The sequence below is a fragment of the Delphinus delphis genome, chromosome 2 (genome assembly GCF_949987515.2).
Source record: "Delphinus delphis chromosome 2, mDelDel1.2, whole genome shotgun sequence".
In the NCBI taxonomy this organism is placed as follows: Eukaryota; Metazoa; Chordata; class Mammalia; order Artiodactyla; family Delphinidae; genus Delphinus; species Delphinus delphis.
Window position 1 is genome coordinate 76,897,501 of NC_082684.1, and position 27,771 is coordinate 76,925,271.

The 27,771-nt window shown below is 48.4% G+C and overlaps 2 protein-coding genes and 1 long non-coding RNA gene across 4 annotated transcripts in view; 2 read left to right on the forward strand and 1 right to left on the reverse strand.

The window, feature by feature from the left end:
- Positions 1–2,236: 2,236 nt before the first annotated feature.
- KLHL33 (kelch like family member 33) lies at positions 2,237–12,830 on the forward strand. The gene is made up of 6 exons (XM_060004929.1): positions 2,237–2,403; positions 5,635–5,807; positions 6,255–7,031; positions 10,964–11,888; positions 12,004–12,171; positions 12,278–12,830. The coding sequence occupies exons 3-6, from the start codon at positions 6,275–6,277 to the stop codon at positions 12,828–12,830; spliced, it is 2,403 nt and encodes an 800-aa protein (XP_059860912.1). The 5' UTR covers positions 2,237–2,403; positions 5,635–5,807; positions 6,255–6,274.
- On the reverse strand, positions 6,443–22,053 carry LOC132420468 (uncharacterized). Its single transcript, XR_009518374.1, has 3 exons — positions 21,909–22,053; positions 10,238–10,278; positions 6,443–6,487 (listed from the first exon to the last, which is right to left on the reverse strand). It is a non-coding gene; the product is annotated as an uncharacterized lncRNA (long non-coding RNA).
- Position 22,054: 1 nt separating this feature from the next.
- TEP1 (telomerase associated protein 1) overlaps positions 22,055–27,771 on the forward strand; it is a 41,387-nt gene continuing 35,670 nt past the window's right edge. For both annotated transcript variants that reach the window (XM_060004927.1, XM_060004928.1), the window contains exons 1-2: positions 22,055–22,255; positions 26,155–26,835. In XM_060004927.1, coding sequence (XP_059860910.1) covers positions 26,179–26,835 — 657 coding nt within the window. In that variant the 5' untranslated portion in view covers positions 22,055–22,255; positions 26,155–26,178. The remainder of the gene's footprint in view (positions 22,256–26,154; positions 26,836–27,771) is intronic.

Consider the following 27,771-nt stretch of genomic DNA (forward strand, 5'->3'; position numbering starts at 1 on the left):
GCCCCTCAAGATCTTTAGACTTGTTGCTCCCTCTGCCTGGGAAGCTCTTTCTGGAGGTATAGTCTTTAAGTCTGCTCAACTTTTTTTCGTGAGGGCTTCCTGACAACTCTACTTAAAATTGTACTCCTCTAGCGCTTTCTAGCCTACTCCCCTGTTTTATTTCTCTTCGTAGCACTTAGCACCTTGTAATCTAATAGTTGTTTTTATTATGTTCATTGTTTATCTCTTCTTGTTGAAATATAAACTCCCTGAGGGGAGGTGTAGCTTGTTTTATTCATTGGCATATCATCTCCCAGTACTTAGAAAAGGTCTGGCACATAGTGGACATTCAGTTAGTATTTGCTGAATGAATATATAAGCTGATGAGGAACTAAACCAAAGAAATAATCAAAGGACTATAAGGTAAGACTTGAGCTAAAAGATTTTAAAAATTAGGATTACATGAGCTTGGGAAAAGAGGAAGTTTCTGATTACTTACTAAGTAGAAAGTGATGATAAATACTTTTTTTCATTTACAAAGGATAGACACATAAATGGGTTGAAATGCATTAAGGCGTGGAGGTTTAAAGTAGAAACTTCGAGATGGAAGATAGAAGATAAATTCTTGTTGAATATATTTGAGAACAGGAATAATCTGTTTTTCTAGGCTTCGGGAGTTTTCAAGTATGTTATTACACAGCCTCAGGTATTTATTTGTAAGTTTTTATTAATGTTATGGGGTGGAATGGATTGTGGAGGAAGGACCTTCTTTGGCACTGCAGCCGCAGTTCGTATTGCGTAGTCGGGGAGTTCTCTCCCTAGGAAGCCTTGGGCTGTTGTAAAATCCTTGTGTGTCCAAAGCTTTGGGCTACCCAAGGGTGGACTCAAAAAAGTTTGTGGAGCCGGGAGATTAAAATCTTGGCTCCTTGAGTCCTAAATTATGGACTCCTCTTCCTAGCTGTCTTTCCTCCTGAGTCTCACTGACAGTATAGGGTGAGTGTGTGCTGCTGATTTCAACAAATGAAGGCAATGGGGGATGTCAGGCCCCTAGACAGCATCTCCAGCCAGGTCATGTATAGGGCCCCAGGGCAGGCTGACTGAGGGATCACAGGTAGGCTCCTGTTATGTACGAAATGGAACCTGTTCCTCAGCTTCTCTAGCCATTGGACTAGTCCTACCCCTGAGCTCTCTGCCCCTGCAGTTTGAAATCTTCCCAGATTCATGACTGTGAGGGCAGCCGTAGGACTTCATGAAGGCATGAATATTGCCATACGACTTTATGAAGGCACATGTGCCACTCTGACTGCATGGTTAGGAAAAGTGAGCAGGGACGAGGTGAACGCCATTGTCAGTTTGTACTCTGGGACGACTGCGCCCACTTTAACAGCCCTGTTCCTGTATAACTACCTGCTTTTGGTTTGTCTTCAGGTCCTGCTCAGGGATGTAGCCTGAGGGAGCAGGAGTGTTGAGAGAGGTAGATGCCAAGTTCTCCTTTGGTGGTGGCTTCTGCACCTGCTGTAAGACCACCAAGTCTTCAAAAGCCTTTTGGCTACAGAGAAAGGAAACCCCAGATACAGAAGGGAACAGAAAGTATGTCATCCTCTGAAATTTCTGTCCTTGGGGATTTAGGGATAATAGGGCTTCTTCACTCTTTAGTTTTTCTGTTTTGCTGCCCAGCTGGCATTTCTTTCAAACTGGTAACCATAAACCTGTTCAGATGTAGGTAGACATTAGCCACTGTCTCCCCACAGCCAGCACCATCCCTGCCACAGAAACTCCTCTTCCATCAGATTTCGGCTCCTCCTACATGAATCCACTTAAGTCATTACTGTTTTTTGAGCATCTACTCTATGCCGGGCAGTGGGCTTTATCTCTCTAACCTTCCCCTCTGGTTCACTCACCTGGTAGTAATCAGAGAGCCCATAGAGGCAAGACCCTGGCTCTCAACATCTGCCGAAGTACTAGCCATACTGGCACTCTGACCCTAGGCAGCTCCCACTCTGCACACCCAGGTCGGTCCTATGTCCTAAAACATCTCAAATCATACAGGAGCCTGGAAATGAGATTTAGGACACAAACACTCCTTCATGGGAAGAGAACCCCAACCCAAAGCAGTAGGACTGTCTAGGTACCACCAGTGCCAAAGCGGGTAATGGAAGTGTGTGTGCGTGGGGTTGGGGGGGACAACCAAATCTGATAATCAAAGGGCACTATACAATTCATTAATGAAACGAGGGATGGAGAGAACTGGTGAAGGAGGGGATGGGGGCCTACCTGCATATAAGCTACTTTTAATGTAATTGATGAATGCCTCTGGCTCATTTCATCACCTAGCCCCTCAGAGAAGCGGAAACCAGGGTTCCAGGTCATTCTGCACTGAAGGCAGGAGTGGAGGGCCTTACCAACTGTGGCAGAGATGCCCAGGTAGGAAAGTATGGTCCACGTGATGGCAAGGATGGTTCCTTTGGGGGACAGCTGCAGCAGGGTCCTGGGAACAGAAGTTGAACCATCAGTGGAGAGGGAAGAGGGGTGATAGAGTGCTCCAAGCCTGGACATCCGTGTCACCTTGAGGTCCCTAGAGATACTGGTCCTGGTGAGTACCCCAGTGGCTGAGGAGAAGAAGATGGAAAACATACCAAGGAAACTGCCCTCTGGACCGTGCCTACCACTGCGGGACAATATTATGGAAGAAAATGCTTTCTACAGAAAGGAACAGAGAGAAAAGATGAGGTTTTGAGGAGCACGTCCTGCCTTCCTCTGTTCAGCCCAAATTATTACCCCTCTACCCAGTTTAGTGTCAGTGACTTAGGTTAGGCTGGGAAGCATAAGGGATTTTTGGCCCAGGGACTTAACAGGGCTCTGAGTGGTCTGATGGCCAACTTGTGATTGACATACAGAATCAGAAGTTGAGGGTTCTTTTCTGAGGAGGACAGATTTCTCAGTCAGTTTCCCACTGTCTCACCTTGGTACCCAAAGAAGCCAGTGGCTTGTTGGCTGGGGTTTGTGGGGAGGAAGTCCCCAGCAGGTAGTTGGTAAGAGAAAGGAAGATCAGGAAGAAGAAGATAATCTGGGCCTGTAATACCTTGGGTGACGCCACCCCCCTCCACAGAGAGAAGGAGAAAGAGGGAGGGAAGAAGGGACAGAGACAGAGAGGTGAGTGGAAGGGAGGTAGTTCTCCTCCTCACTTTCCTTGTCTCATCTTCACTCTTCTCTCCAGTCCTCTCGTTCTGTTTCCTACCAACCTCCTCCCATAAAGGAATGTGGCTAAATGGGTGTCCTTTTCCTTCTTGCCTCAAACTACAAAGCATCCCTTCCCATGCCAGAGGGGTGAATATCAACGTTGTAAATACTGGGAGCAAGAAGCAGGGCATTTCTCATCTGGTAGTCATGTCTAGTGCTCATCCCAACAGATCCTCAGAAGGAGTCCTCCTTACTTTCCCCTTCAAAAACTGGCATGTGGAGTCTCTCCCAGCAGAACCGGCTAGCTTCAGGTCTGGGTCCCTGGAAATCTGCTTTGTCAACTACCCACGCACACAATCCCACATCTCCCCACATTCCGCCCCTTCCTGATCTGTCCAGCTCTCACTGCCATCCCCTTAGTCTTTTCACCCCCAGCTCAATTCCCCCTCGCCTGCCTTGGACTCCCACTCCACGCCTGCCAGTGCCAACGCCTACAAGGATAGTCACGGTCACCAGGCCCACCACCCGAAACTCATTTTCAAGATCCATGTTTGGTAGCTGCACCCCATGCTCCTGGAAGGGCAGAACACAGAGGTAGGGGGTCACAGAGATTTTTTTTTTTTTTTGCGGTACGTGGGCCTCTCACTGTTGTGGCCTCTCCCATTGCGGAGCATAGGCTCCGGACGCGCAGGCTCAGCGGCCATGGCTCACGGGCCCAGCCGCTCCGCGGCATGTGGGATCTTCCCGGACCGGGGCACGAACCCGTGTCCCCTGCATCGGCAGGCAGACTCTCAACCACTGCACCACCAGGGAAGCCCAGTCACAGAGATTTTTAATTGGTACATCTGATTCTTAAAATGACTTGCCCAGGCTGGAGCCACGAAAATGCAAGCTGGGTGGTCAGCTGACTTGAGAAAAGGATGCATGAAGGAAGGGAATGGGCATCACCCGGAACAGGTCCAAAAGGGTCTGTGTGAAGCCCACTGTATGCACAGCCACAGCTACTGCCTAGGAGAAAGCAAATATGGTTCCAGTGGAACTGCCAAGCTCCAGACCCAGGCTGTGCAAGACAAGGAAGTAGGTACCACCTGAGAGGAGAGGAAAGAAGAGTCAATCGGTCTCACCAACTCCCAACAGGACCGGGGGCCCTAAGAGGTCATGGAGTCACAACAGACTCACCAGCCTTGACTTTGCCATTGGTGGAGATGGCTGAGATAGACAGGCTGTTGATAGTAGTGACTGAAGCCGAGAGCAAGGTAACGAGCGATCTGAGCCCTGGAGTGGGATGGGAATGGGGCTCCTTTAATTCACTGAGGCCGAGTCCCAAATCCCTTCCTACTGTCTAGCAGAGTGCTGAGCCCACACCTATGCCAGCCTGAGCAGTGATCCAAGGCAGCTGCAGGTAGAGGATGATGCCCCTGATCATCAGGGAGGGAGGAGTCACGGTCACCCTCAGCCCTTTCCTCTCACCCTCAGAGGGACCCTTGAGACTGTCCTCTGGAGCGAAGTTCTCTTTCCCTGCTTCCATCCCGAACCTTTGGGAACCCTAAGCACCAATCCGTTACCATGACTCCCATGACCCAGATAAAGCCAATGGGGCCTTGCCAGGCCTGGCCCCCGAATTCTCCACATCATTTTTGGGGAGTATGGCTCCACATGGGGCTCCTAAGCAGAGGTGGAAGTAATACTGTCCCCTGGCTGAGATGCCAAGACCCTGCCCCAATCAGCAGGTCAGCAACAAGAAGGACGGCCAACAGACCTGGAGGTGCTATGGGGGGAGGTCAGCCATAACGCATTTAATGGAGGGTGGACGATTGCACAGAAGAGCAGGTTTCATCCAACCTTCGGGGATTCGCTGTGGGGTATGGGTCCTGCCATGGTGGAGCCGAGCAGAGCCTCCAGAGACACATGGCTGTGGTGGAGCTGTCCCAGGACCATGGGGTTGGCAGAGAACGCAGATCAGGGTCCAGTGTCCTTGTCCTTGTTGGCAGAGGGAGGGCAGAGGCTGACCTGGGGTTTGTCTCTGCCAGATAGCGGTTCCTCCTCTTCCTGGTGGGGGCCCAAGGTGTTGGCCACCTTGTCTTGCAAAGGGGAGGCCATAAGAGGATCCACACAGAGGCTGGTCACTATTGCCCATTTCACAAGCCAGGACAACCATGGGCTGCCTCTCTGTTTACCCATTTGGAGGAGTGCAGCCCGAGGGTTGGGTTTGGCTCTCTCACCACCAACTCCACGTTGGCACAGGGAGGAAACCCCTCGCTACGGGTGGGTCACCCGTGGTCGGTAGCCCTGACCCATGCCCCTTCAACTCCCACACTCCTCTGCCCTTGTTGGACCAGATGGATGGGTTATATTTGAGTTTCACGTCAGGATTGTTCGCTCCAGGGTCCCAGCTTTATCATGCACAGAAAAATCAACAAAGGCCAGGACTGACCCCAAACACACGCTTCACTCTTTCTCCCCACTTTCCTGCAGGTGTGCAGAGTCCAGACTTTCTTCACGCACCCCCTCCAGCCCAGTCCAGTGAAGGAAGCCTTTCTGGCCTGGCTCACTCCACCAGATCCCCACATCCTACTTGGCTTCTGAATTTGCCTCGCTCAGCACCAGGGCATGACCTACAAGTGGAAGGGGAGAGGAGGTCATCTCAGGTCAGGCCCAGGGGATTGGGTGTCAGAGTTTGGGCACCTGGAGACCAGCCCCCAGCCTGCCAGCACTGCCTATAATTAGCTGGGTTCGGTCAGGGACGGGGCCCCGGGGGCGCATTCCCTCTGCCACACTGTCAGGAGTAGAGCAGGCTCAAGTGAGAGGGCAAGCAGAACGCTGGTGTCTTAGGAGGGTAACTACTGGCATGGGGGCAAGACGGGCAGGGTACAGTTCCGGGTACTGGATGTTTACACATAGATCTTGCGTGCTTTGCTGCACCTGGGGAACCGCAGAGTCGCGTGGTGTGGCCTACACGCTCGAGCCCTGGGATGGGGGGAGGGGGTTGAAGTAGGAAGAGGGACTGACATGTCGCCGGACTGGAGGCAGGGCTTCCTCTGGCCTCTGTGGGCCCAGCTCTTACCCTCTCTTCTCCTTCCTCTGCTTACCTGCAGCAATCCAGTGAGCTTGGGCCATGAGCGTCTCGGACTCGGCACATCGTCCCTCAGACCCTGAACAAGTCTCTCTTCCAGTCCAGAAGGATGGCCTTGGCCTCCCTTTGCCCACCAGGAGAACCCCCTCCTGGCCTCCGTCCCCAGACCAGGATCCTGGTTTGCCTCCCTTTCCTCTGGAAGAGCCTGGCCCCAGGCCCATGGCCCCGGGGAGCCTTCCCTCTCCAGCCTTGTCCCTAGAGAAAGAAGAAGAGGAGGAAGAGGATGAGGACGGAGAAGACGCAGAGGAGCCCGAGGAGCTGCACAGCGAGGCGCATCCCAGCCAGTTTTTCGCGGAGGCACAGCGGCTGCGAGAGCAGAGGTTGTTGCTGGATGAAGACGTGTCAGTCGGGGGGCGAGTATACGGGGTGCATCGGGTGATCTTGGCTGCAGTCAGCAGCCTCTTCAGAGGCAGGTTGCTGGGCAGCAGAGGTCTGCAGTGCCCCCTCAGCCTGGATGTAACCCCCGGGGCCTGGGAGGCCGTGCTGACCTTTGCCTATGAGGGGGTGCTGGGACCCGCCCCACGGGAGGATGTGCTGGTCGCGGCTGAAGCCCTGGGCGCACCCCGGGTGAAAGCTGCGGCCCAGTGGGGACGCGAGGGGGCTGGAAGCACCCGGGAAGATGAAAAGCAGCCCAGCCAGGCAGAGGAACTGAGAGAGAACCTGCGCACCATGGAGCTCCTGTACCAAGAAGGCATCGGGTGTGACCTGGAGCTGGAGGCAGACGGCTGCCGGCTGCGGGGTGAGGGTCTGTGGGACATTACATTAATGCAGGCGCATATGCCACCTGAAATGGTGTGTGCAAGCAGCGGGTGGTTCGGTCCCTACCATAGTGGTTTTGATCCCTGCTGCGGTCAGAATTTCCCCAGGGTGACCTTTGGCACCTCTCCTGACCCACTGAGAATGGAGCATGCGCAGTTGAGTTGTTTTCTTAAGAGCACTGACAGATTTATGCTGTGGCTTTCCCTGTGCCCAGAAACAAGAAATTTACAGTCAGCTGGCTGGAGCTAAGGGTATATAGTCCATGCCAGTAGAACAAGCAGGAGGTGATTGACTCAAACAAAGATTAACCAAAGGCCCTTCTTGGCATCTTCTATTTAGGACACAGGAAAAGCCAGAGGAACACAGTGGAAAAATTCAGTGTGTCCTTTCCCCTAAGTGAGCTTGACACCATGGCAGTCGTGGACCCTACAGCTAGTGAGCAAGGTCTGGTACTGTTTGGCCAGAATCTTAAGGCTACCAGTTCATGGCACTTTGAAGTTAACTCTGCTCATCACCAGGAAAGCTGAAGAGGGTTGAATAAGTTGAGATTTATTCAGATTCTACTAACATTTAGTGAGGTACTGGGTACCAGGAATTTCTTTTACACATGCCATCTCTTTTCATCTCACTGAAAACTAGTGAGTTAGATATCATTATCCCTGGGTGCAGATAAAGAATATTAAATTCAGAGATGTTAACAGGTGAAAACCAGGATACAGGCCCACCTCCACTAACCCAGTCTGCTGTCACTAGGCCATGCATTGCCTCCTATGCAGTCAAGTCAAAGACACATAGCACCTGGCAAATGGAGTCAGAGTGCAGACACATAAAAGTTTAACATTAAAAGGGATTTGTTTAGATATTATCTAGTTCAGCTCTTACACTTTATTGATAAGGAAATCAGTCTTTAAGACAAGTCCAAAGTCACATAGCTACTGCTCATTGGAGGAATGACTGGCACCCAAAGTGCTTCTGGGACTCCCCAAAGGAAAAGGATCCTATCTTAGTCAGCTTGGGCTGCTATAACAAAAATACCACAGACTGGGTGGTTTAACAATAGAAATTTATTTCTCATGGCTCTGGAGGCTGCATCAGGGTGTCAGCAAGGTCAGGTTCTGGTTAGGGCCCTCTTTCTGGTTTGTAGATGACCACCTTCTCACTGTATCTTCACACAGCAAAGAGAGAGGGAGATCATTTCTCTCATGTCTCCTCTTATAAGGGCACTAATCCCATTCATGAGGGTTTCTACTCTCATACATAATTACCTCCCAAAGGCCCCACCTACAGATACTATCACGTTGGAGATCAGGGCTTCAACATATGAATTTGGTGGGGGCGGGGAACACAAACACTCAGTCCATAACAGACTTCTAAAGTGTTTGTTATCATTTCCAATAGCACTAGATGCAGGGGGAATTTAAAATTTCATAGTTATAAAATTCTCACGAGGGTTTGGAATTTAAACATCCTTGTATTCAATATCACTGCTTTCACTTCCTTTAAGAAACATTCCAACTTAGTGGTGGAAACCTGTCACTTAAAATTCTAAGGAATAATGATGAGTGAGAAGGGGCACAAAATACAAGTGGTTGTGAATCCTTTGTCAGTGGCTCTGAGCTATGGTCTGATTGATGGTATGGAAGATGAGATGGCTTACCTGCTTTACGGAATGCAGATTTTCTCAGGCAATATGGAAGCTGTCACTAATGTTTACTGCTTGGGAAGCACCAAGCTACTACCTACTGCTCAAAAAGACAGTGGAAAGCCACGCCGATATCACCTGCCCTTTGAGAGAAGTGAACATGCTGCAACTGATCAAAGCAGCCTGAGGTTCATCAGCCTCACTGGGAGCTTGGGTCTGTGTGACCTGCCTGAGAGGACTTCTAGAAGCATTTCCCCTCTTTTTTTTAAAATAATTAATCAATTAATTTATGTTTGGCTGTGTTGGGTCTTCGTTGCTGTGCGCAGGCTTTCTCTAGTTGCAGCGGGTGGGGCTACTCTTTGTTGCGGTGCGGGGGCTTCTCATTGCGGTGGCTTCTCGTGTTGTGGAGCACGGGCTCTAGGTGCACGGGCTTCAGTAGTTGTGGCATGCGGGCTCAGTAGTTGTGGTGAATGGGCTTAGTTGCTCCGTGGCATATGGGATCTTCCTGGACCAGGGATCGAACCCATGTCTCCTGCATTGGCAGGTGGATTATTAACTACTGTGCCACCAGGGAAGTCCTCCTCTCTTTTCTGTTATGAAGCATTTCAAACATAGCAAAGAAAAGAGAATATTAAGATGAACACTCAAACACCCATCACCCAGGCTTAACAATTAACATTTTACTATATTTGTTTCATTTCTTTATTTATTTTTTGCTGAAGTTTAAAGTAAATCTCAGACATTTCACTCACAAATACTTGGGTATGTGTCTCTCTAAAAGAGGACATTTTCTCATGTAACCACAATTTATCATATCTAACAAAATTAACAATGATTTCTTAATATCGCATAGTCCACATTGAAATTTTCCCACTTGTCCAAAAATGTGTCTTTTAGAGCTGCTCTGTTCAACCCAGGAGCCAATCAAAGTTTGCACTGAACTCAGATATATGTCTCTTAAGCTTCCTTTACTCTCGTACAGTCCTCTCTCCCTTTTTTATGACTTATTGAAGAAACAAGATTAGTTGTCCTATAGAGTGCTCCATGTTCTAGATTTGTAAGCATTTTCCCTCATGGTTTTGTTTAACTCATTCTTTCAGCCTCTCAATTTCCTATAAACTTCAATTTAGATCTGAAGGTTTGATTAGATTTCGGTTAAATATTTTGGTAAGGATACTCCATACTTGATGCCAACTGCCTCAAATTGAGTTACATTAGGGAGCATATAAGGTCTAGTTATTTTATTTTATTTTTTTTGTGGTACGCGGGCCCCTCACCGCTGTGGCCTCTCTCGCTGCGGAGCACAGGCTCCGGACGCGCAGGCCCAGCGGCCATGGCCCACGGGCCCAGCCGCTCCGCGGCATGCAGGATCCTCCCGGACCAGGGCACAAACCCGTGTCCCCTGCATTAGCAGGCGGACTCTCAACCACTGCGCCACCAGGGAAGCCCAGGTCTAGTTATTTAATAGCATTTTTGAATAGGATATTTTCAGAGTCACAAGGGCCATGCAGATAAGCAGGGAACTGATACACAAGTATGCTCACTGCAGCCTGACATCAGTTACAGTGATCTGCCCAGACAGCCCCTGCATGGAGATAGAAAATGAATCACTGCCTTTCACTAGGACTCAGTTTCCATATCTTAAAAGGAGCAATTGAAGCAGGTGATTTTGAAGGCTTCCCGTTTACAAGCACTAAATCTTGGGTAAGAGGAGATGGCAGTTAGATGAGTGTGGCTCACAACCATTCCTGAGTGTGGTACCACTTTCTGAGTAAAATCTGACTAGCAGAATGGCTGATGTCAGTGGCTCTTATAATTGTAAAGAACTTTATTCTGTGCACAATATAGAAAGACCTATATAAGTTGCACACCGGTCTTTGCAGTTTATCTTGTACCCCCTCTTAGCAAATGTTCTCTGTAGCATCTTCACTTGATTGCTCAAGACCCTTTCTCTAATTGGCCTGCATCAGGAAGACTAAAGCAATGTTTTTCAAAGTGTCTTCAGGCCACTAACATGAGAATCATGCAGGGTGCTTGAATATGTGAAAACACAAATTCCTAGGGTCTCCGTCTAGAGCTACTGAATCAGAATCTCTGGAGGTGGGTCCATGAAACCTTCACTGTAACAAGCACCCCACGTGGTTCTGGTGCATATACCGCAGTTTGGCCTGTGGTCTTGGGTGGTTGGCCCAAAGTTGGGGCTGTGAAGACAGGGGAGTGCCTTGCAGTTTGCAACACTCTGGGTCCCCCTCTGCTTCTCCCTCTTGCAGTGCACCGAGCAGCCCTCGCCTGTGGCAGTGAGTTCTTTGGGGCCATGCTCCTGAGCGGGATGAGGGAATCCCAGGGCACAGAGGTGTCTCTGCATACCATCTCTGCCCAGGACCTGCGGCTCCTTGTCTCCTTTGCCTACTCTGGGGTTGTGCGGGCAAGGTGGCCAGGACTGCTGAGAGCCACCCAGGCTGCTCTGCGGTACCAGAGCTCTTCCTGCCTGGCTCTGTGCCAGAGAGCCTTGGCACAAGGCCTCAACCCTGCCCGTTGCCTGGCCCTGATCCCCATGGCTGAAGCCCCTGGGCTGGAGAGGCTCTGGAGCAAAGCCCGTCACTACCTCCTCACCCACCTGCCTGCTGTGGCTTTGTGCTCCACTTTCCCATCTTTACCGGTCGCCTGCCTGGCTGAGCTCCTGGACAGCGATGAGCTACACTTGCAGGAGGAGTTCGAGGCCTTTGTGGCTGCACTGCATTGGCTAGCTGCCAACCCGGACACCCAGGAGTCAGAGGCCAAGGCCCTGCTTCGATGCGTCCGCTTTGGCCGTATGTCCACCAGGGAGCTGCGGAGGGTAAGAGCGGCCAGGCTGCCTCCACCCTTGAGCCCGGACCTACTGCGTCAGCTGATGGTGGAGGCTGAGGTTCCAGGACAAGAGAGGCGGAGGGAGCCTGACCAGGCACTAGTAGTGATTGGCGGGGACGGGCTCAGATCAGACATGGCCACGAGACAGCCGTCCCGAGGAGTGTGGTGGGCCCGGGCCTTTCGCTGCGGCGTAGGACTGGTTCGAACTGTGGAGTGGGGACGGCTGCCTGCCCTGCCTGCCCCCGGGCGCTTTCGGCACGGGGCTGCGAGCCTAGCAGGAAGTGAGCTCTACGTGTGTGGCGGACAGGATTTCTACGGCCACTCTAACACCCTGGCTTCGACTCTCAGGTATGGCCCCCTGAGAGCGGCCGGTCCCAAGGTGGGCAGCTGCGGGAGGTTGGCAGCCCAGCCAACCGCAGACTCCCAGGGTCACTCTTCCCATCTCTTGTCCCACTGTGTCCAGGTGGGACCCCAGGCAAGAGGACTGGGAGGAGATGGCACCTTTGTGCCAGGCTCGGAGCTTTTTCCCCCTGGTGGTGCTGGATGGACTGCTTTATGCCCTGGGTGGACGAGACAGTGGTGTTGCCCTCAGCTCTGTGGAGACTTATAGCCCCAAGCTCAATATCTGGAGGTGAGCAGGGAAGGGGGTGTTTCAGGCATCAGGGAGAGGCTAGGAGTCTTGGAAGAGGAGAACGGAAGATGACTGTTGCCTGATCCCGTGCCCTGTTCTCCCACAGGCCGGCACCTGCTCTTCCAGCACCACGCTTTGCCCACGCAGCTGCTGTTTTGGAGGGCCAGCTGTACGTGAGCGGCGGCTGCAGTGGGACTGGCCAGTACCTGGCCTCGTTGCTGCACTATGACCCCAAACTTGAGAAGCCGGGGACACTTCTGAGCCCTATGGGGGTACCTCGGGCTGGCCACGTCATGGCTGCTCTGGGTGGGCGGCTGTATGTAGCGGGTGGGCTAGGTGAGACTGGGGACCTGCTGAGCTTCGAGGCCTATGAACCAAGGACCGATAGCTGGACTCACCTGACCCCCCTGCCCTCGCCCCACGTCGGGGCTGCAGGCGCTGTGCTGCAGGAGGAGCTACTGGTGCTGGGGGGCTACAGCCACCGTACTTATGCCCCCTCCCACCTTATCCACGCCTTCTGTCCTGGCCTGGGCCGATGGCTGTGCCTGGGAACTCTGCCGAGGCCTCGGGCTGAGATGCCTGCCTGCATCCTGACACTGCCCACCGTGCAGCAAATAGCTTTGGTTCCCACACGACACCAAACTAAACCTGCCGGGTGAAGGGGGAGTGGCGGTGGATGGCGTGAGGAAGGGATAAGAAACATTTTGAGAGGATAGAAATGATGGGGGCAGGGATAAAGAGAAGGCCTTATTCATGCTCATGTTTCATTCTAGCACAGTGCTTTACAACTCACACAGCTTTTGTATGTATGATCTGCATTGAGGAAAAGGTGGTTCTGGAATTCCTAGGGAAAGAGCGTTGGGGAAGGAGAGGCAGCTGAATACCTAGGTAAGGAGAGGAGACCCAGGGGCAACTGTACAAGGTTTAGATTCTTGGTGGGGAAAGTGCATCTGGCTGGGCAGACAGTCAAGAAGCGTCAATGGCCAAGGTGTAGGGGCCATGAGAGGTCAGTTGGGAAAATGATATTCTGATCAATGGACGAAGGAGAAAAACGTGGAGAGGCCATCCGTGAAAGAGCTGAGGAGTGTGGGGGAAGGACTGCGATTGCTGCTTCTCTTTACTCTCCAATCCCTGGGACACCCAAACCCTCCTGAAAAGGTTCTTTCTCGGGTAAACTTGTAGACCCAGTCTAGCGTTTCCTCAGCCATACAGCACAGGCTGCCCCTAAGAGTCTCTTGGTTTTCAATCTGAGGAGGATGCTCCTGTCTGGACCCGGCACAGCACAGGGGCCCGAGATGCCAGGGCGACGAGGTGGGAGTGCTGCAGGCGGGGAAGATGAAGACGGGAAGGAGGGAGGCGCCCATGGCGGCAAAGGGATGAAACAGGATTTGAGGGCATGGGGTGGGAGAAGTCAGGAGCTTGGCTGGCTTCTTTCCTTCCCTTTGGGGTGAATCGAGGGATCAGGAGAGAAAACAGTACAGTGTGGTGTGAGGTCCTAAGTTGTGAGAGGAAGTGGCAGAGAGAAGAGTAAAAGGCAGAGGAGGCCCAGAAAAGTGGTTCCTTCCTCTGTCCCTTTCTTCCAGAGTTTTTTTAATCCATTTCCCTTTTTCTTGGCCAGGGAAAGTTGAGTCAGATGTTTCCTCTCTCTCTTCCTCCACCCTGCTTTTCCTTCCCTTTTTTTTGCTCTCTTCTATCTTTTCTCCTTTCTCCCTCACAGTTATTAATTATCTACTGTGTGCCGGGTACGATGTGGGGCACTAAGGATCCCAAGGTCAGGGAGCTCCCGACCAGCACACAGACTTGTAAGCAAATACAAGTTTGACAGTGGACTTAGAGGTATGGACACTTGCCTCATACCTCTCCCGAGAGCCGCATACCTCACATGCCTCGTAGTTGAAGGTATGAGAGCCCAGAGGATGGAGGAGGGAACTCTGTCCAGGGAAGCCTTCTGTTAGGAAGGCATCATCAGATGGGTGTAGATTGAACTGGATCTTGAAGGCTTCCTGGAAACTCACCTTCAGAGAAGGAGGGAGGCATTCCAGTCAGAGGAAAGAAGCAAATGGGGCATGTGGTGCCCTGTGTCTCCATAGCAAAGCGGAAGTCAGTATTCCAGGGATTCTTCAGAGAATTCTGCTGCTGTGCCAACCTACTCTCTTCCCTGGAGCCTTCCTGAAGACAGTGGCTTTCACCTAATTGTATGTTCTCTTCCTCCACAACTCCCCTACGTCTTTCCTGTCTGGTATTTCCACTTCTGACCCCTGAACTTAAGGCAAAGAAGGGCCACTTCTTTGTACAGGTCAATTTTCTCTTACCCTTGCTAATTTAGATTCTCATGCTGCTAAGGGTGAGATGAGGGAGCCTCCCTCGCATCTTTCTTCATCCCGGCCAGGAGAGACTTGACATGTTTTTGTTTATTGTTTTGAGATTTCATTATTTTATTAAGGTTTCCTTCTATATCTCTGTTTAGGAACGTAGTTGAAAATGAGGAGGGGTAAGTAGGCTATATAAGAGAACAGAGAAGAAAGATTGAAGAAGACAGGGAAGAAGGAAATTGGAAACACTGAGAAACTACGAGGATTGAGTCTTTAGGGTGAACTTCTGTGAACACGCTCTGTGATTTGTATGCAAAGACAGGCTTAAATAAAGGTTTCACCATGACTGAATCATTCTTGTCTGAGTTTCTCTATTGTAAGAAACATTCAATATCCCTTGTAATTTGGCTTCTGTCTCCACCACACTACTGAAACCATCCTCCTTCATTGTCACCATGACCTACTTCTCACCAAATCAAACAATCTAAGGCCATTCTCATTTTTCTTCATCTTTCTGCAGGAATTGGCTGGCTTGAAAATTGGCCTAAACATTTCTCCTTCCCTGGCTCCAGAGATAGCACACTCTCCTACTCTTCTTACTTCTCCAATCCAAAGAGGTGGCAGAAAGTCAAATCATAGTGTCCAAGAGGGGCTGGTGCCATCCCAGGCAGAGCTGACAGCCAAAGGGCCCGAACTGTGTAGATGGGGGAGCTAGCTGCAAAAGGCTCTAGCTTTCATTACTTAGGTTTTTTTGTTTGTTTTTTGTTTTTGGCTGCACCCCACGGCATGCGAAACCCGTGCCCCCTGCAGGGGAAGCACAGAGTCTTAACCACTGGACCACGAGGGAAGTCCATTTGTGAAATTGTGGTTAGAATGAGAAGAGAGGAGGAGGTTTCTGATGTGAAGCAGGACACTGGTCTTGCTCTTGGACCACTCTTCAGTGAGAGGGGCCTGATACAGGCAAGGCAATGAGCTGGGGCCCTGGGCAAGTGCACTGAGATTCAGGGTAGTATTTCGACCCCAGAAAGGAAATAGAGTAAGGATCAGGAATTGGGACAGAAATCACTCCTACGGAGCAGGCAATCATGGCAATCCAGGGATTAGGCTACAGTCTGGTGAGTTCCTAGAGAGGCAGGATTCTTATCTTTGGTAAATCAGATAATGAAGCAAGGTGTTGTAGGTACTCCCCTACTACCTGCCTCCACTCTTCCTTCAACTCTTCCTTTGTGGGTGAAGGTGGAATTTACACACCTGTGCTCATCGTTTCCAGGTCAACTCAGGAACTGGAGAGAGCTGGGGTGTAGGTTCAATACCAGTAAGTGTGTTGGACTATATGAGTCTCCTATGCCTAATTCTGGGTTGCCCATGTGCTTCTCTTACTTTGCTTCATGATCCTCTTCAGAAAGCTCACCTCTCCTCTATCCCAAGCCTTAATGACTCAACTGGGTTCTAGTTGTATTATTATTATGTTTTTTTTTAGCAGCCCTCACCTCTACTTGGATTTACCACTGTCATCGGTTCAGACTCATCATGCTTTGTTGGCACTATCATTTTTCCTTTTTCCTAGACACAAAACTTTGTAATCATCTTGAGCTTACTCTCCTCTTATCTTTTTCTTCACTCAACTCATCATGTAATTTTTTTTTTTTTTTGTGGTACGCGGGTCTCTCACTGTTGTGGCCTCTCCCGTTGCAGAGCACAGGCTCCGGACGCGCAGGCTCAGCGGCCATGGCTCACGGGCCCAGCCGCTCCGTGGCATGTGGGATCTTCCCGGACTCGGGCACAAACCCGTGTCCCCTGCATCGGCAGGCGGACTCTCAACCACTGCGCCACGAGGGAAGCCCTCACCATGTAATTTTGAACTACTTAAATAGAAACCTTACTGGTCTCTTCTCCAGATATTTTCCCTGTCAAATATACTATATATATGTGTGTGTGTGTGTGTGTGTGTATATATATATATATATATATATATATATATATATATATATATATAATGCCCTGGACATCTGGAAAATCGACAACAGAAAAGCTTAAAAAATGAAAATGAAAAAAAAAAAGGGGGGGGGGGTAAAAATCACATAGAAATCCTACTAGCTGCAAAACTAAGTGCTATTCTTTATCCAGACGGACAGTCCAGGAGGTAGAAGCAACAATGTCTAACCAAAAGAGTGAAAAGCTGGATAGAAAGATTGTTTAATAGAACCACGGAATGAAGAGATTTTGGATAGTGCAATTCAAACCCTTCTCTACACAGTGTAGGAAGCCAAGGCAGGTGGCATAGTCTGCATAATGAACAGGAAGGCTTTTCAATGAGAGCAGTCTCCAGGTGACATACTTACAACATCAGGACCAAGAGACTCGCTGAGACAAGCATCACAGGTTAGGTCTACAGGCAGGACAGTAATTATGACATAATTACTCTGTCAGGGCCACAGACTACATTCCAAATCCTAGCTAACTCTTGGGATCAAGGGATCATAGGTGGAAAAGTGTGAATTTATCACAACTTCTGCTAATACAACTACAAAAATATACATACATTACATATATATACATGCCTATGCATAAATACATGCATGAATACATGTATATGTCATTAGTGGTGAGATTATAGTCGTTTTTTCTCTTAGAGATAGAGGTTTACGGTATTATTATTATGGCTGACGATTCAAGATACAATAACCTGTATTTCTGATTTAGAATTGTGAAAAAAGTATAGCTTGAGAGTGTGAATTAGAGTGAATTAGAATCAGTGTCTTGGATTCAAGCCCCAAATCAATTGCTGTTTTGGTAATCATGGGTAAGTCCTTTAATCACTTTGAATACCAGTGTCTTTTTTTAATATATATACATCTTTATTGGAGTATAATTGCTTTACAATGTTGTGTTAGTTTCTGCTGTACAACAAAGTGAATCAGCTATATGCATACGTATATCACCATATCCCCTCCCTCTTGAGCCTCCCTCCCACCCTCCCTATCCCACCCCTCTAGGTGGTCACAAAGCACTGAGCTGATCTCCCTGCGCTATGCAGCAGCTTCCCACTAGCTATCTATTTTACATTTGGTAGTGTATATATGTCAATGCTACTCTCTCACTATGTCCCAGGCTCCCCTTCCCCCTCTGTGTCCTCAAGTCCATTCTCAACGTCTGACTACCAGTATCTTAATCCATAAAATAGAGATAATACCTGTGCTATCAACATCATAGTGTTATTACAGTCATGAGCTCCAGAGCTTGGGATAGTCCTAAGGATCTCTACACACATTTCAAAAAGTGTACCCTGGTACTCTGAAATTAAGTTTCCAGGCTATACCCTTTTAGATTAGCAAGCTAGGTGACACCAAACAGGGTGGCCAGTGTGCTGTAGCACCCCTGAGACCATGAGTGCCATACAGAGGGTTACAGGTTTGTCCCCAGCTACTCCAGACTAACACTGCTCCTGAGATAGGGATATGGATTCATGTGGACTCCAGCTGAGGCTAAGGCATTTAGGGAGCTAGAGGTCTTCTAGTTGTATACCAGCTTGACTCATTACCAGACAGGTAATCTGAGCCTCAATGCATTGCACACTTTTCAAGCAAACTGTCACTGATTAAAGCCAACTCTCTCACAAGGGAGTAAGAACTGCTTGTTTTAGAATATAGCTAACATTGTTTAAGTGCCTGCTAAGTGCCAGGCAGTGTGTTAACTGCTTTACATGCATTGTCTCATTTAAATGCCAAACAACCCATAAAAAGTGGATGCTATTATTATCCCCATTTTACAGATAGGAAAACTGAAGCTTAGAGGAGTGAATTTACTCACCAAAGGTCACACAGTTTATAAATGTTGAGCATGTATTTAAACACAGGTAGAAGGACTTCCAAGCCTGCTGTCTTTATTATGCCACATCTCCAAGGCAGATTCACCTCCATGGAGTGGTAGGCTTTATTCACAAAACTCATACTTAGACTCGACAAGTGGGAGCAGTTAAAGGGTATTAATATCTTTTAACAATCTATAATGGAAAAGAATCTGAAGCTCCTCTGGGATGCCAAGTGCAACCAAATAGGTGCTTGTCCATAAATCACTGCTTGGGTGATTCTTTGAAGCTGGCAGTGGATAGACTGAATAGAAGCACAAGCTGTGACTCTAAAGGTAAATATTCACAAAAGGGAAAAGAAAAATCTGGTGAAGCCAAGGGTCTTTATAATCCCCAGGCACTCACTGCCCTCTTAGCTTCTTATCAGAGATCTACCCTTCCCAGTTCAAAGTCTACTCCCTCCAGGAAGTTTCTCACGGTCCCCCCTTCACAGAATCCTGAGTTTGTTCCTTATAGAATAGAGCATTTCTCATAATTTGCCTTGTATTCTTGTGTCTCCTGCATGTGTCTGTCTCCTTCACAAGACTGTGAAGCCTTGAGAAGAAGGCATGTTTTATACACTTTACATACTGTCTTGCACTTCATAGGTGCTTAACAGATATTTATTGACTCAAAACGGGGGAGGATAAGAAGTGTGCGATAAAACTGACTAGAAGAGGTGAGCAATTTTTAAAAATTTAACTACAATTGATGTACAATTTCAGGTGTACAACTTCAGATTCTTTTCTATTATAGACTGTTACAAGATACTGAATATATTTCCCTGTGCTATACAGTAAATCCTTGTTGTTTATCTATTTTATATATAGTGGTGTGGACCTGTTAATCTCATACTCTTAATTTATCCCCCCACCCCTTTCCCCTTTGGTAAGCATAAGGTTGTTTTCGAAGTCTGTGAGTCTGTTTCATAAATAAGTTGATTTGTATTTTTTTTTTAGATTCCACATATAAGCAATATCAGATATTACTTGTCTCTGGCTTACTTCACTTAGTTTAATCATCTCTAGGTCCATGAATATTGCTGCAAATGGCAATATTTCATTCTTTTTTTATGGCTGAGTAGTATTCCATTATACATATATATCACATCTTCTTTATTCACTCATCTGTGGGTGGACATTTAGGTTGTTTCCATGTCTTGGCTATTGTGAACAGTGCTGCTATGAATATAGGTGTGCATGTATCTTGTCGAATTAGAGTTTTCATCTTTTCTGTATGTATGTCCAGGAGTGAGATTGCTGGATCATATGGTAGCTCTATTTTTAGTTTTTTAAGGAACCTCCATGCTGTTCTCCCTAGTGGCTGCACCAACTTACACTCTCACCAACAGTGTAGGAGGGTTCCCTTTTCTCCACACCCTCTCCAGCATTTATTATTTGTAGACTTTTTGACGATGGCCATTCTGACCATCGTGTGAGGTGGTACCTCACTGTAGTTTTGACTTGCGTTTCTCTAATAACTAGCGATGTTGAGCATCCTTTCATGTGCTTGTTGGCCATCTGTATGTCTAAAAGTGAGCAATTTTAATAGGTGGTAGGGCCCTTAATAAAGGGGCTTCTAAGGGCTGAGGAGATGGCACAACTTCACCCCAAAAAGTAGTAAGTCTGGACACTGCACTCATCAGTTGGATATTGCAGCTTAATACCACTGATCAACAATTATGGGTGTAGGTTACCTATGGAGGAGAAAGTGAGTCATCCTCTAAGAACTTGCAAATAAGCTCTATGAGAGTTAACCCAGTGGGGAATGGAGTTCCTCCTCAGCTCTGGTAGTTGTTCAGTTGGCAGAATGACAGTAAGCTGAAGAAAGATTGCTTCAACTCAAGGGAGTGGCTAGTTTAGAAAAGCAGGACTCAAAGGAACAAATAATACAGGGTGCATTTAGCACTGTCCACTGAAAAGAAAAGCTGAGTTTGGACTTTGTAAACATCTTGTGAATTGAGAGATTTCCTCTGTTGCAAGGCAGAGACAGTTCATCTGGCTGTCTCAAAATCCAACTGAAATATCCTTTAGAGATCAGTCAGTTACTGTCTCTCTGCCTAGAGAATCATTCTAGACTGGTGATTTTCAAAATGTGGTTCCTGGAACAGAGGTCAGAATCCCCAATACCCAAGAGTTTCCTAGAAATGCAGATTCGCAGGTCCTATCCTAAACCTACCAAATCAGAAATTTTCAAGGGGGGGTGAGCAAAAACCCTAGTTTTAATCAGGGGTTCTTAACCTTTAGCATGTATGAAAATTGCCTGGAGAGCTTGTAAAATACACATTGCAGGGCCTGGCCCCTAGGGCTTAAAAATGCAGACTCCAGACCCCACTCCACCTGTCTAGATCAGTGCTTCTCAAAGTTTAATGTAAGTGGGAATAATCTGGGAATCTTGTAAAATTACAGATTCTGATTCAGTAGGTCTGAGGTGGGGCCTGAGAGTCTGCATTTCTAACAAGGTGATGCTGATGTTGCTGGTCCACAGCCCATACCTTGATTAGCAAGACCCTAGGGCAGAGATTCCCAAACTTGTCTGCACATTAGTATTATCTGGGGAGTTTCAAAAACTTCTAATGCCCGGGTCCTCCTCTGAAGATTGTGATTTAATCAGTCTAGGGTGTGGCCTGGGTTTGGGGATTTTTAAAAAAGATTTCCAATGGTTCCAATGTGCTGGCTTTGAATTTCTTTGCTCTTGCAGCTAACCAGAAAGGAAACTATAGATTCTCCTAGTCAACCAGGAAGCAATGGTCACCAGTTGCTACTCTTCCTGTACCACCAGTGTGATGCTAAAATACATTATTTATAAGTTGTAGTTCAGGATCATAAAGGCGACAGAAAAATATTTCTTTTAAAAAGAGTGTAGGGACTAATGGGGTAGGTGGTAAGAGAGGCATCTTAGGAAGTTAGGTGGGATCTGGCTCAACAAATTGAGAATAAAGGATGCCCCTGATTCTGAGCTGAAGCTTCAGTTGTTACCTGAGAATGCAAGGGTACCCGCTACCCTTAGGAAAGGGATATTTCCAGAAGACAGATAATCTATCTTACATGAGGTAAGCATGTTTCTCCTGCTAATATCTGTTTGGCCCTGCTCTTTATGAAACAGCACCAGCATTACCATCCTAAAGGTCACTTGTCCCTTTCCTGAGCCTGGTCCCACTTTCTGAAAACAGTTCTGCATTAGCCATTCAGGATGGCTCCAAAAAATTCTTTGTCCAGGGACCTATCCCAGATGGACATAAGCTGCTTAGTTCACTCTGCCTTAATTATTTGATATCTACACCCGGTTACAGGCCATTGCTTTAGACTTTCCGTCTCCTTTTATTTCCATTTTCACCAAGTAACTTTCGCATGAATTAAGAGTCCCACTATACTATTTGATACCAGGACAAAAGGTGTCCAGATTGGCAGCGAACATGACAAAATCTTTTTCAAGAAATGGTGTTGGAAGATATTACAAAAGAGAGGAAATTTAGCAAAAGAGCGGAATTTGGTAGAAGAGGAAACCTGAGGGACAGGAGAAAAGAGGACGAGGAAGGGGTTGAGGGGGGAAAGGCGGCGAGAGGGAGTGGGACTAACCTCTGGCCCCAGAAAAGGGTGCAACGCCCTCGCTGCAGTTGCATCGCCAGCCGCGCCTCTCTCCTCCCCGCGGGCCGCGACCGCCCCGCCCCGCGTCTGCGACGGCGCGCCGTCTCCTCCCCGCTGCCCGCCCGGCCCCACCTCAGGCTTCCACTCTACCCACCCGCGGAACCGAGAGCCCGGTCCTTTTCCTGCTGCCGAGGACTGAGCGGCCCCGCGTGACAGCCAGCTGCTCCAGGCCCGGGTGGCTCCGAGGACGGTCGAGCGCCGGCAGCAGCTGGCCCTGGCCCCGGGTCTAGGCGTGGTTTCGGCCGCCGGGGCCGGTGGGAAGGGCCTAGCGCGGCCAGGTAGTGACCTCCCGAGACTCCTCTGGGCGGGCGCCGGGAGGGGTGCCTCGGCGCTGCTCCTCCGGCAGCTCCGGGAGCGGGTGTGGTGTGTGAAAGGGGGAGTGGGAAGGATGAGGGAAAGGGAGGGCCCGGGGATAGATGGCCACAGGAAGAAGGTGGAAGAGACCAAGTGAGAATGGGTCGCTCTTCCTTGCTCTGTGTTCTCCTTGGAACGGAAACCCGGGCTGTGCTTAAGCTGGGTAGGCTGTCACACAGCCAACTTAAAAGTGTGGTGGCTATTAATGTGTTAACACGGCAAGGTCTCCAAGGCACACTAAGTGCAGAATAGTCTCTAAAGTATGATCCTCTTTGTGTAAAACAAAACAAAGCAAAAAGGGGGGTGGTGGTGGATATGGGGGAAGGGAAGGTACAGACCTATACATATATTTGTATATGCAGAGAAAGTGTCTGAAACTCTTCATATAAAACTTAACAGTGGTTATCCCTGGAGAATGGAATTAGAGATGGATATTTTTACTTTTAATTTATAGAGACTTTTACTTTTCATTTGTAGGTTAGCTGAATCTCCCTTCACAAACACCAGGGTGTGAAAAACATGTAACTGTTTTTCTGTTAACTTAATTTTTTTTCTTTTTTTAAAATTTATTTATTTTTGGATGCGTTGGGTCTTCGTTGCTGCGTGCGGGCTTTCTCTAGTTGCGGCGAGCGGGGGCTACTCTTCGTTGTGGTGTGCGGGCTTCTCCTTGACAGTGGCTTCTCTTGTTGCGGAGCACGGGCTCTAGGCACACGGGCTTCAGTAGTTGTGGCTCGTGGGCTCTAGAGCGCAGGCTCAGTAGTTGTGGCACACGGGCTTAGTTGCTCCGTGGCACGTGGGATCTTCCCAGACCAGGGCTCGAACCCCGTGTCCCCTGCATTGGCAGGCGGATCCTTAACCTCTCCACCAACAGGGAAGCCCTGTTAACTTAATTTTTGTTATGAGATGACTTCTTTTGAAAATCTTGAGTCGATTCTGAGATTCCCCAGTCCTTTCGCTGGGGGCTTACATAGTGCAAAGACATGAGGGAAATGTACAAGCCTATATAGGCCATCATTCTTGATGCAATTTGCCTGCACTTATGTCCAGTGAGATATCCATTGTCCTTTCTGGTTCTGGATTGTCAGTCCATTCAAGTCTTCTTGGAAGTATTCTACATTCCTGTCCATAAGCTCTTGCATATTAAGGATTAAGCAATTGACTTAACAACATACTTATTCCTAAAATACATAAATGTAAATAGGAGATAAGCATTTGTCCAAATAAGAGAGTATGCACATTACTAATGATATAAATTCAAGCATCCTCTGAGGCAGAGGTTCTTAATTTGTAGTTAATGGAGATTCTAGGAGGTCCGTGGGTGGACTCCCTGAAAATTGAATGCAAAGTAGTATATACTCATGTTTTTTCTGTGAAAAAGCTCCATGGATTTCACCAGATTCTCAAAAGCTTATGAATCCTACTGACTAGACATTGTTGCAACAACGGTGAACAAGGCTAAAGAGTCTCTGTGCTCAGGAATTTATAGTCTGGGGGGATGAAAGACAAATGACCAGGCAATTACAATATAGAGGATGTGTTCTATGCCAGAGGAAGTACAGTGTGGGAACATAGGAGGACCACCTGTACCAGACTGGGGGCTGGGTGTCACCTGAGGCTCCTTGGAGGAATTGACTATTAAACTGAGGCCTTCAGAGTGAGAGGGAAGTAGAATTTGGCCTAGTAAAGGAGGGGCTGGGGAAGGGGGGTGGTCTTGGTAGAAGGAAGAATGTTCTAGGCCTCTGCCTATGCAAAGTCCAGAGTCAAGAGATACCTTGGCAATTCATAAGCTGAAAACAGTTTGTATGGTTCAAGCTTAACGTTAGATGGGAGTAGCAGTAAGAGGTGAGGCTGGGAGATCAGAAGCCAGGTTATGTGTGTGTTGCTGGGCATGCAGAGGTGAATAAGACACAGGAGCCCTGACCCTCAGGGAGTTTTATTTTATTAAGGAGAAACCAGGAACAAGTAGGCAAATGGGCTGACAAGATAAATTTTTATTATGATGAAATAAACAAGGTGTTGTAAATGGTGGCTGGGCTATGTATTGGGAGCTCCTTTAGGCAGATCTACATACTGTGTGCCACGTGGATTGGAGGGTTTCAGCGATGACGGTGGCAGGCAGAACAGAGAATTGGATAGATCTGGGAGACATTGAGGGAGTAGAATCAATAGGATTTGGTAATTTATTGGATGATAACAATAATAAATAATAATAGTTTCCACTTATTGCACACTTACTAACTCTAAGTGCTTGATATATTTTTTCTTATTTATTCCTATACAACTCTATGAGGTAGGCATTTATTTCAGTTTTGTGATGAAACTGTGGCACAGAGAGTTTAAGGAACTAGCCCAAGGTCCCATCAGGATTCAAACTCAAACCTATTTTATACCAAACCCTTGTAAGCATAGGGGGCAATGAGGAGGAATGGATTTGGAGGAGAGGTAGAAAGATGATACATTTGGGATCTATGGAGTTTCGGGTACCTTTGAGTCATCCAAGTGGAGATGTCCAACAGGGGAATGGATAAATGAGTATGAAGCTCAGATGAGATCCAGGTCAAGGAATAAATATGTGAGTTGCCAGCATAGCAGTGTTATGTGGAGGAACAGAGTAGGTGAGACCACCCTGGGAAAGTATATAGAAGGGTTAGAAAAGAACTCTAAGCAGCATCAACATTCAAGGAAGAGCAGAGAAAGAACCCCCCCCCCCAAGAAGGTGTGATCAGGGTTGTAAGAGGAAAACTGGGACAGCACCGTGCAAGTCAAAGGGAGAGAGTTTCAGTGAGACAGTGATCACAGGGTCATATTCCACTTGAGAGATGAAGTAAGATAAGCTCCAAGATATGTCTATTCTTATAGTAAGAAGAATTCCATTAGTTACCTGAGAGGACAGCCTTGGAGGGATAGTGGAAAAAGAATCCCATTTAGTTGGTTAAGAGTGAGTGGGAGGCAAGGAAGTTGAGGTGGTGAGTATAGACAACTTGATCAAAATGTTTGTTTCTCTGGAGCTAAGAATCCAGAGTCCAGATTATGAGTATGGCTCCTGTGCTAAGTTGGGATCATACTGATAGCCCTGGGGGGTCTCCTTTACCCCTTCATGTGGAGACATGTTCCTTTCCTCTCCAGCTCTTACTTTTTATTTATTTATTTATTTATTTATTTATTTATTTATGTCTGGGCCGGGTCTTCATCGCGGCATGCAGCATCTTTTTTTTTTTTTTGCGGTACGCGAGCCTCTCACTGTTGTGGCCTCTCCCGTTGCGGAGCACAGGCTCCAGATGCGCAGGCTCAGCGGCCATGGCTCACGGGCCTAGCTGCTCCGTGGCATGTGGGATCTTCCCGGACCGGGGCACGAACCCGTGTCCCCTGCATCGGCAGGCAGACTTTCAAACACTGCGCCGCCAGGGAAGCCCCATGCAGGATCTTTTAGTTGAGGCATGCAGGATCTTTTAGTTGCAGCATGCAGACTCTTAGTTGTGGCATGAATGCAGGATCTAGTTCCCCAACCAGGGATGGAACCCAGGCCCCCTGCACTGGGAGCACGGACTCTTACCCACTGGACCACCAATGAAGTCCCTTTTTTTTTGTTTTTTAAACTTCCTTACTCTTAAGCTTCTACCTCACCTTTTCCCTACTCCTTTCCCTTAGAATACTCCCTGTATACATCCTTGGAATGAACCCAGTCCTGGAAAAACAAATATTGGTTGTTTTCTGCCTTCAGGTCACTGGGATTACCAGGAGGACTATGGGAAAGATTTAGTCCCAGTACGCGTGCACTCCCAATACAGCCAGCTGCTCATTACCTGTCTTTCTCTCCTTCTAGGCATATACTGGTTGGGCTCCAGCCATGGCGAAACTCCATGGGCGTGTGTCTACTCACCTGGACATCCTCTCCTTGGAGAACCGGTGCCTGGCCACACTTCCTGACCTGAAGACCTTGGAGAAACCACATGGGCATGTGTCTACCCACTCAGACATCCTCTCCTTGGAGAACCGGTGCCTGGCCACACTTCCTGACCTGAAGACCTTGGAGAAACCACAGGGGCGTGTGTCTACCCACTCAGACATCCTCTCCTTGGAGAACCAGTGCCTGGCCACACTTCCTGACCTGAAGACCTTGGAGAAACCACAGGGGTGTGTGTCTGCCCACTCAGACATCCTCTCCTTGGAGAACCGGTGCCTGGCCACACTTCCTGACCTGAAGACCTTGGAGAAACCACATGGGCATGTGTCTGCCCACTCAGACATCCTCTCCTTGGAGAACCGGTGCCTGGCCACACTCCCCACTCTGAAGAGCACTGTGTCCACCAGCCCCTTAACCCAGAATCTCCAGATACCTCACGTGGTGCAATCTGACCTGTGCAGCCTGAGTGCCAGCAACCACCTGCTCTCTGAGCCTCCAGCCTCAAGGGCTCAGTGCTTCTCTGAGGGTCTAGGCCTTCTGACCTGCCCCAGGGTCTTGAAAACCATCTCTGCCACAGAGAGAGCTCAGGAAGCAGCTTTGGTAATAGCTCCATCAGTTGTCTTCACTGCAGCCATGTCTGTTAGAATGTCTAGTCACTAGCTTTCAGTGCCACAGTGTCCCTGTGTGCTGCTCTGTGTCTGTGTACCTTCTTTCCTCAGAGCCTCTTCCTGAGGCATCTTTTACCCGAGGGCTGTCTTCATGAGCGTCATCACTCTTTTTTTTTTTTTTTTTTCCAGTACGTGGGCCTCTCACTGTTGTGGCCTCTCCCTTTGCGGAGCACAGGCCCCGGACGTGCAGGCCCAGTGGCCGTGGCTCACGGGCCCAGCCGCTGCGCGGCATGTGGGATCTTCCTGGACCGGGGCACGAACCCGTGTCCCCTGCATCGGCAGGCGGACTCTCAACCACTGCGCCACCAGGGAAGCCCCGTCATCACTCTTACTGCTTATCTAGTGCAGAGATTCTGGACAATAGAGCATAAGTAGGTTTTGTCCTTGGAAAGCCTCTTCTCGGGAGGAGAGCCGATATACTATTGCAGTAGCAGAGTCAATCAGGTGCTTTTGAGATCTTACAAGGCATGAGAAACAACTACAGTACCACTTCTCTGTGTGTGCATGTGCAGACACACGTCCACTTGTACACATCTATATAAGCACGTTTAGTATACAGGTCAGGATCGGTAGACAAACACACATTCCTTCTATGTAGACTTGAGATTTGGACTGAGGGAAAGGCAAATCTGAGCCCTCTACCATTTTCGCCAATTATAAGCCACTCGACCTTGGGCAAGACTCTTAACCTTTTTTTTTTTCTAAATTAATTTTTATTGGAGAATAGTTGCTCCACGATGTTGTGTTAGTTTCTGCTGTACAACAGAGTGAACCAGTTACACGTATATACACATTCCCTCTTTTTTAGATTTCCTTCCCATTTAGGTCACCACAGAATATTGAGTAGAGTTCCCTGTGCTGTACAGTA

What these genes read in the sequence shown, in the direction of transcription:
- KLHL33 (XM_060004929.1), top strand. Translation starts at nt 6,275, where the DNA reads ATGAGCGTCTCGGACTCGGCACATCGTCCCTCAGACCCTGAACAAGTC. An exon ending in AGACGGCTGCCGGCTGCGGG is followed by an intron (nt 7,032 to 10,963) that starts GTGAGGGTCTGT and finishes TCCCTCTTGCAG; the next exon opens with TGCACCGAGCAGCCCTCGCC. An exon ending in ACCCTGGCTTCGACTCTCAG is followed by an intron (nt 11,889 to 12,003) that starts GTATGGCCCCCT and finishes CACTGTGTCCAG; the next exon opens with GTGGGACCCCAGGCAAGAGG.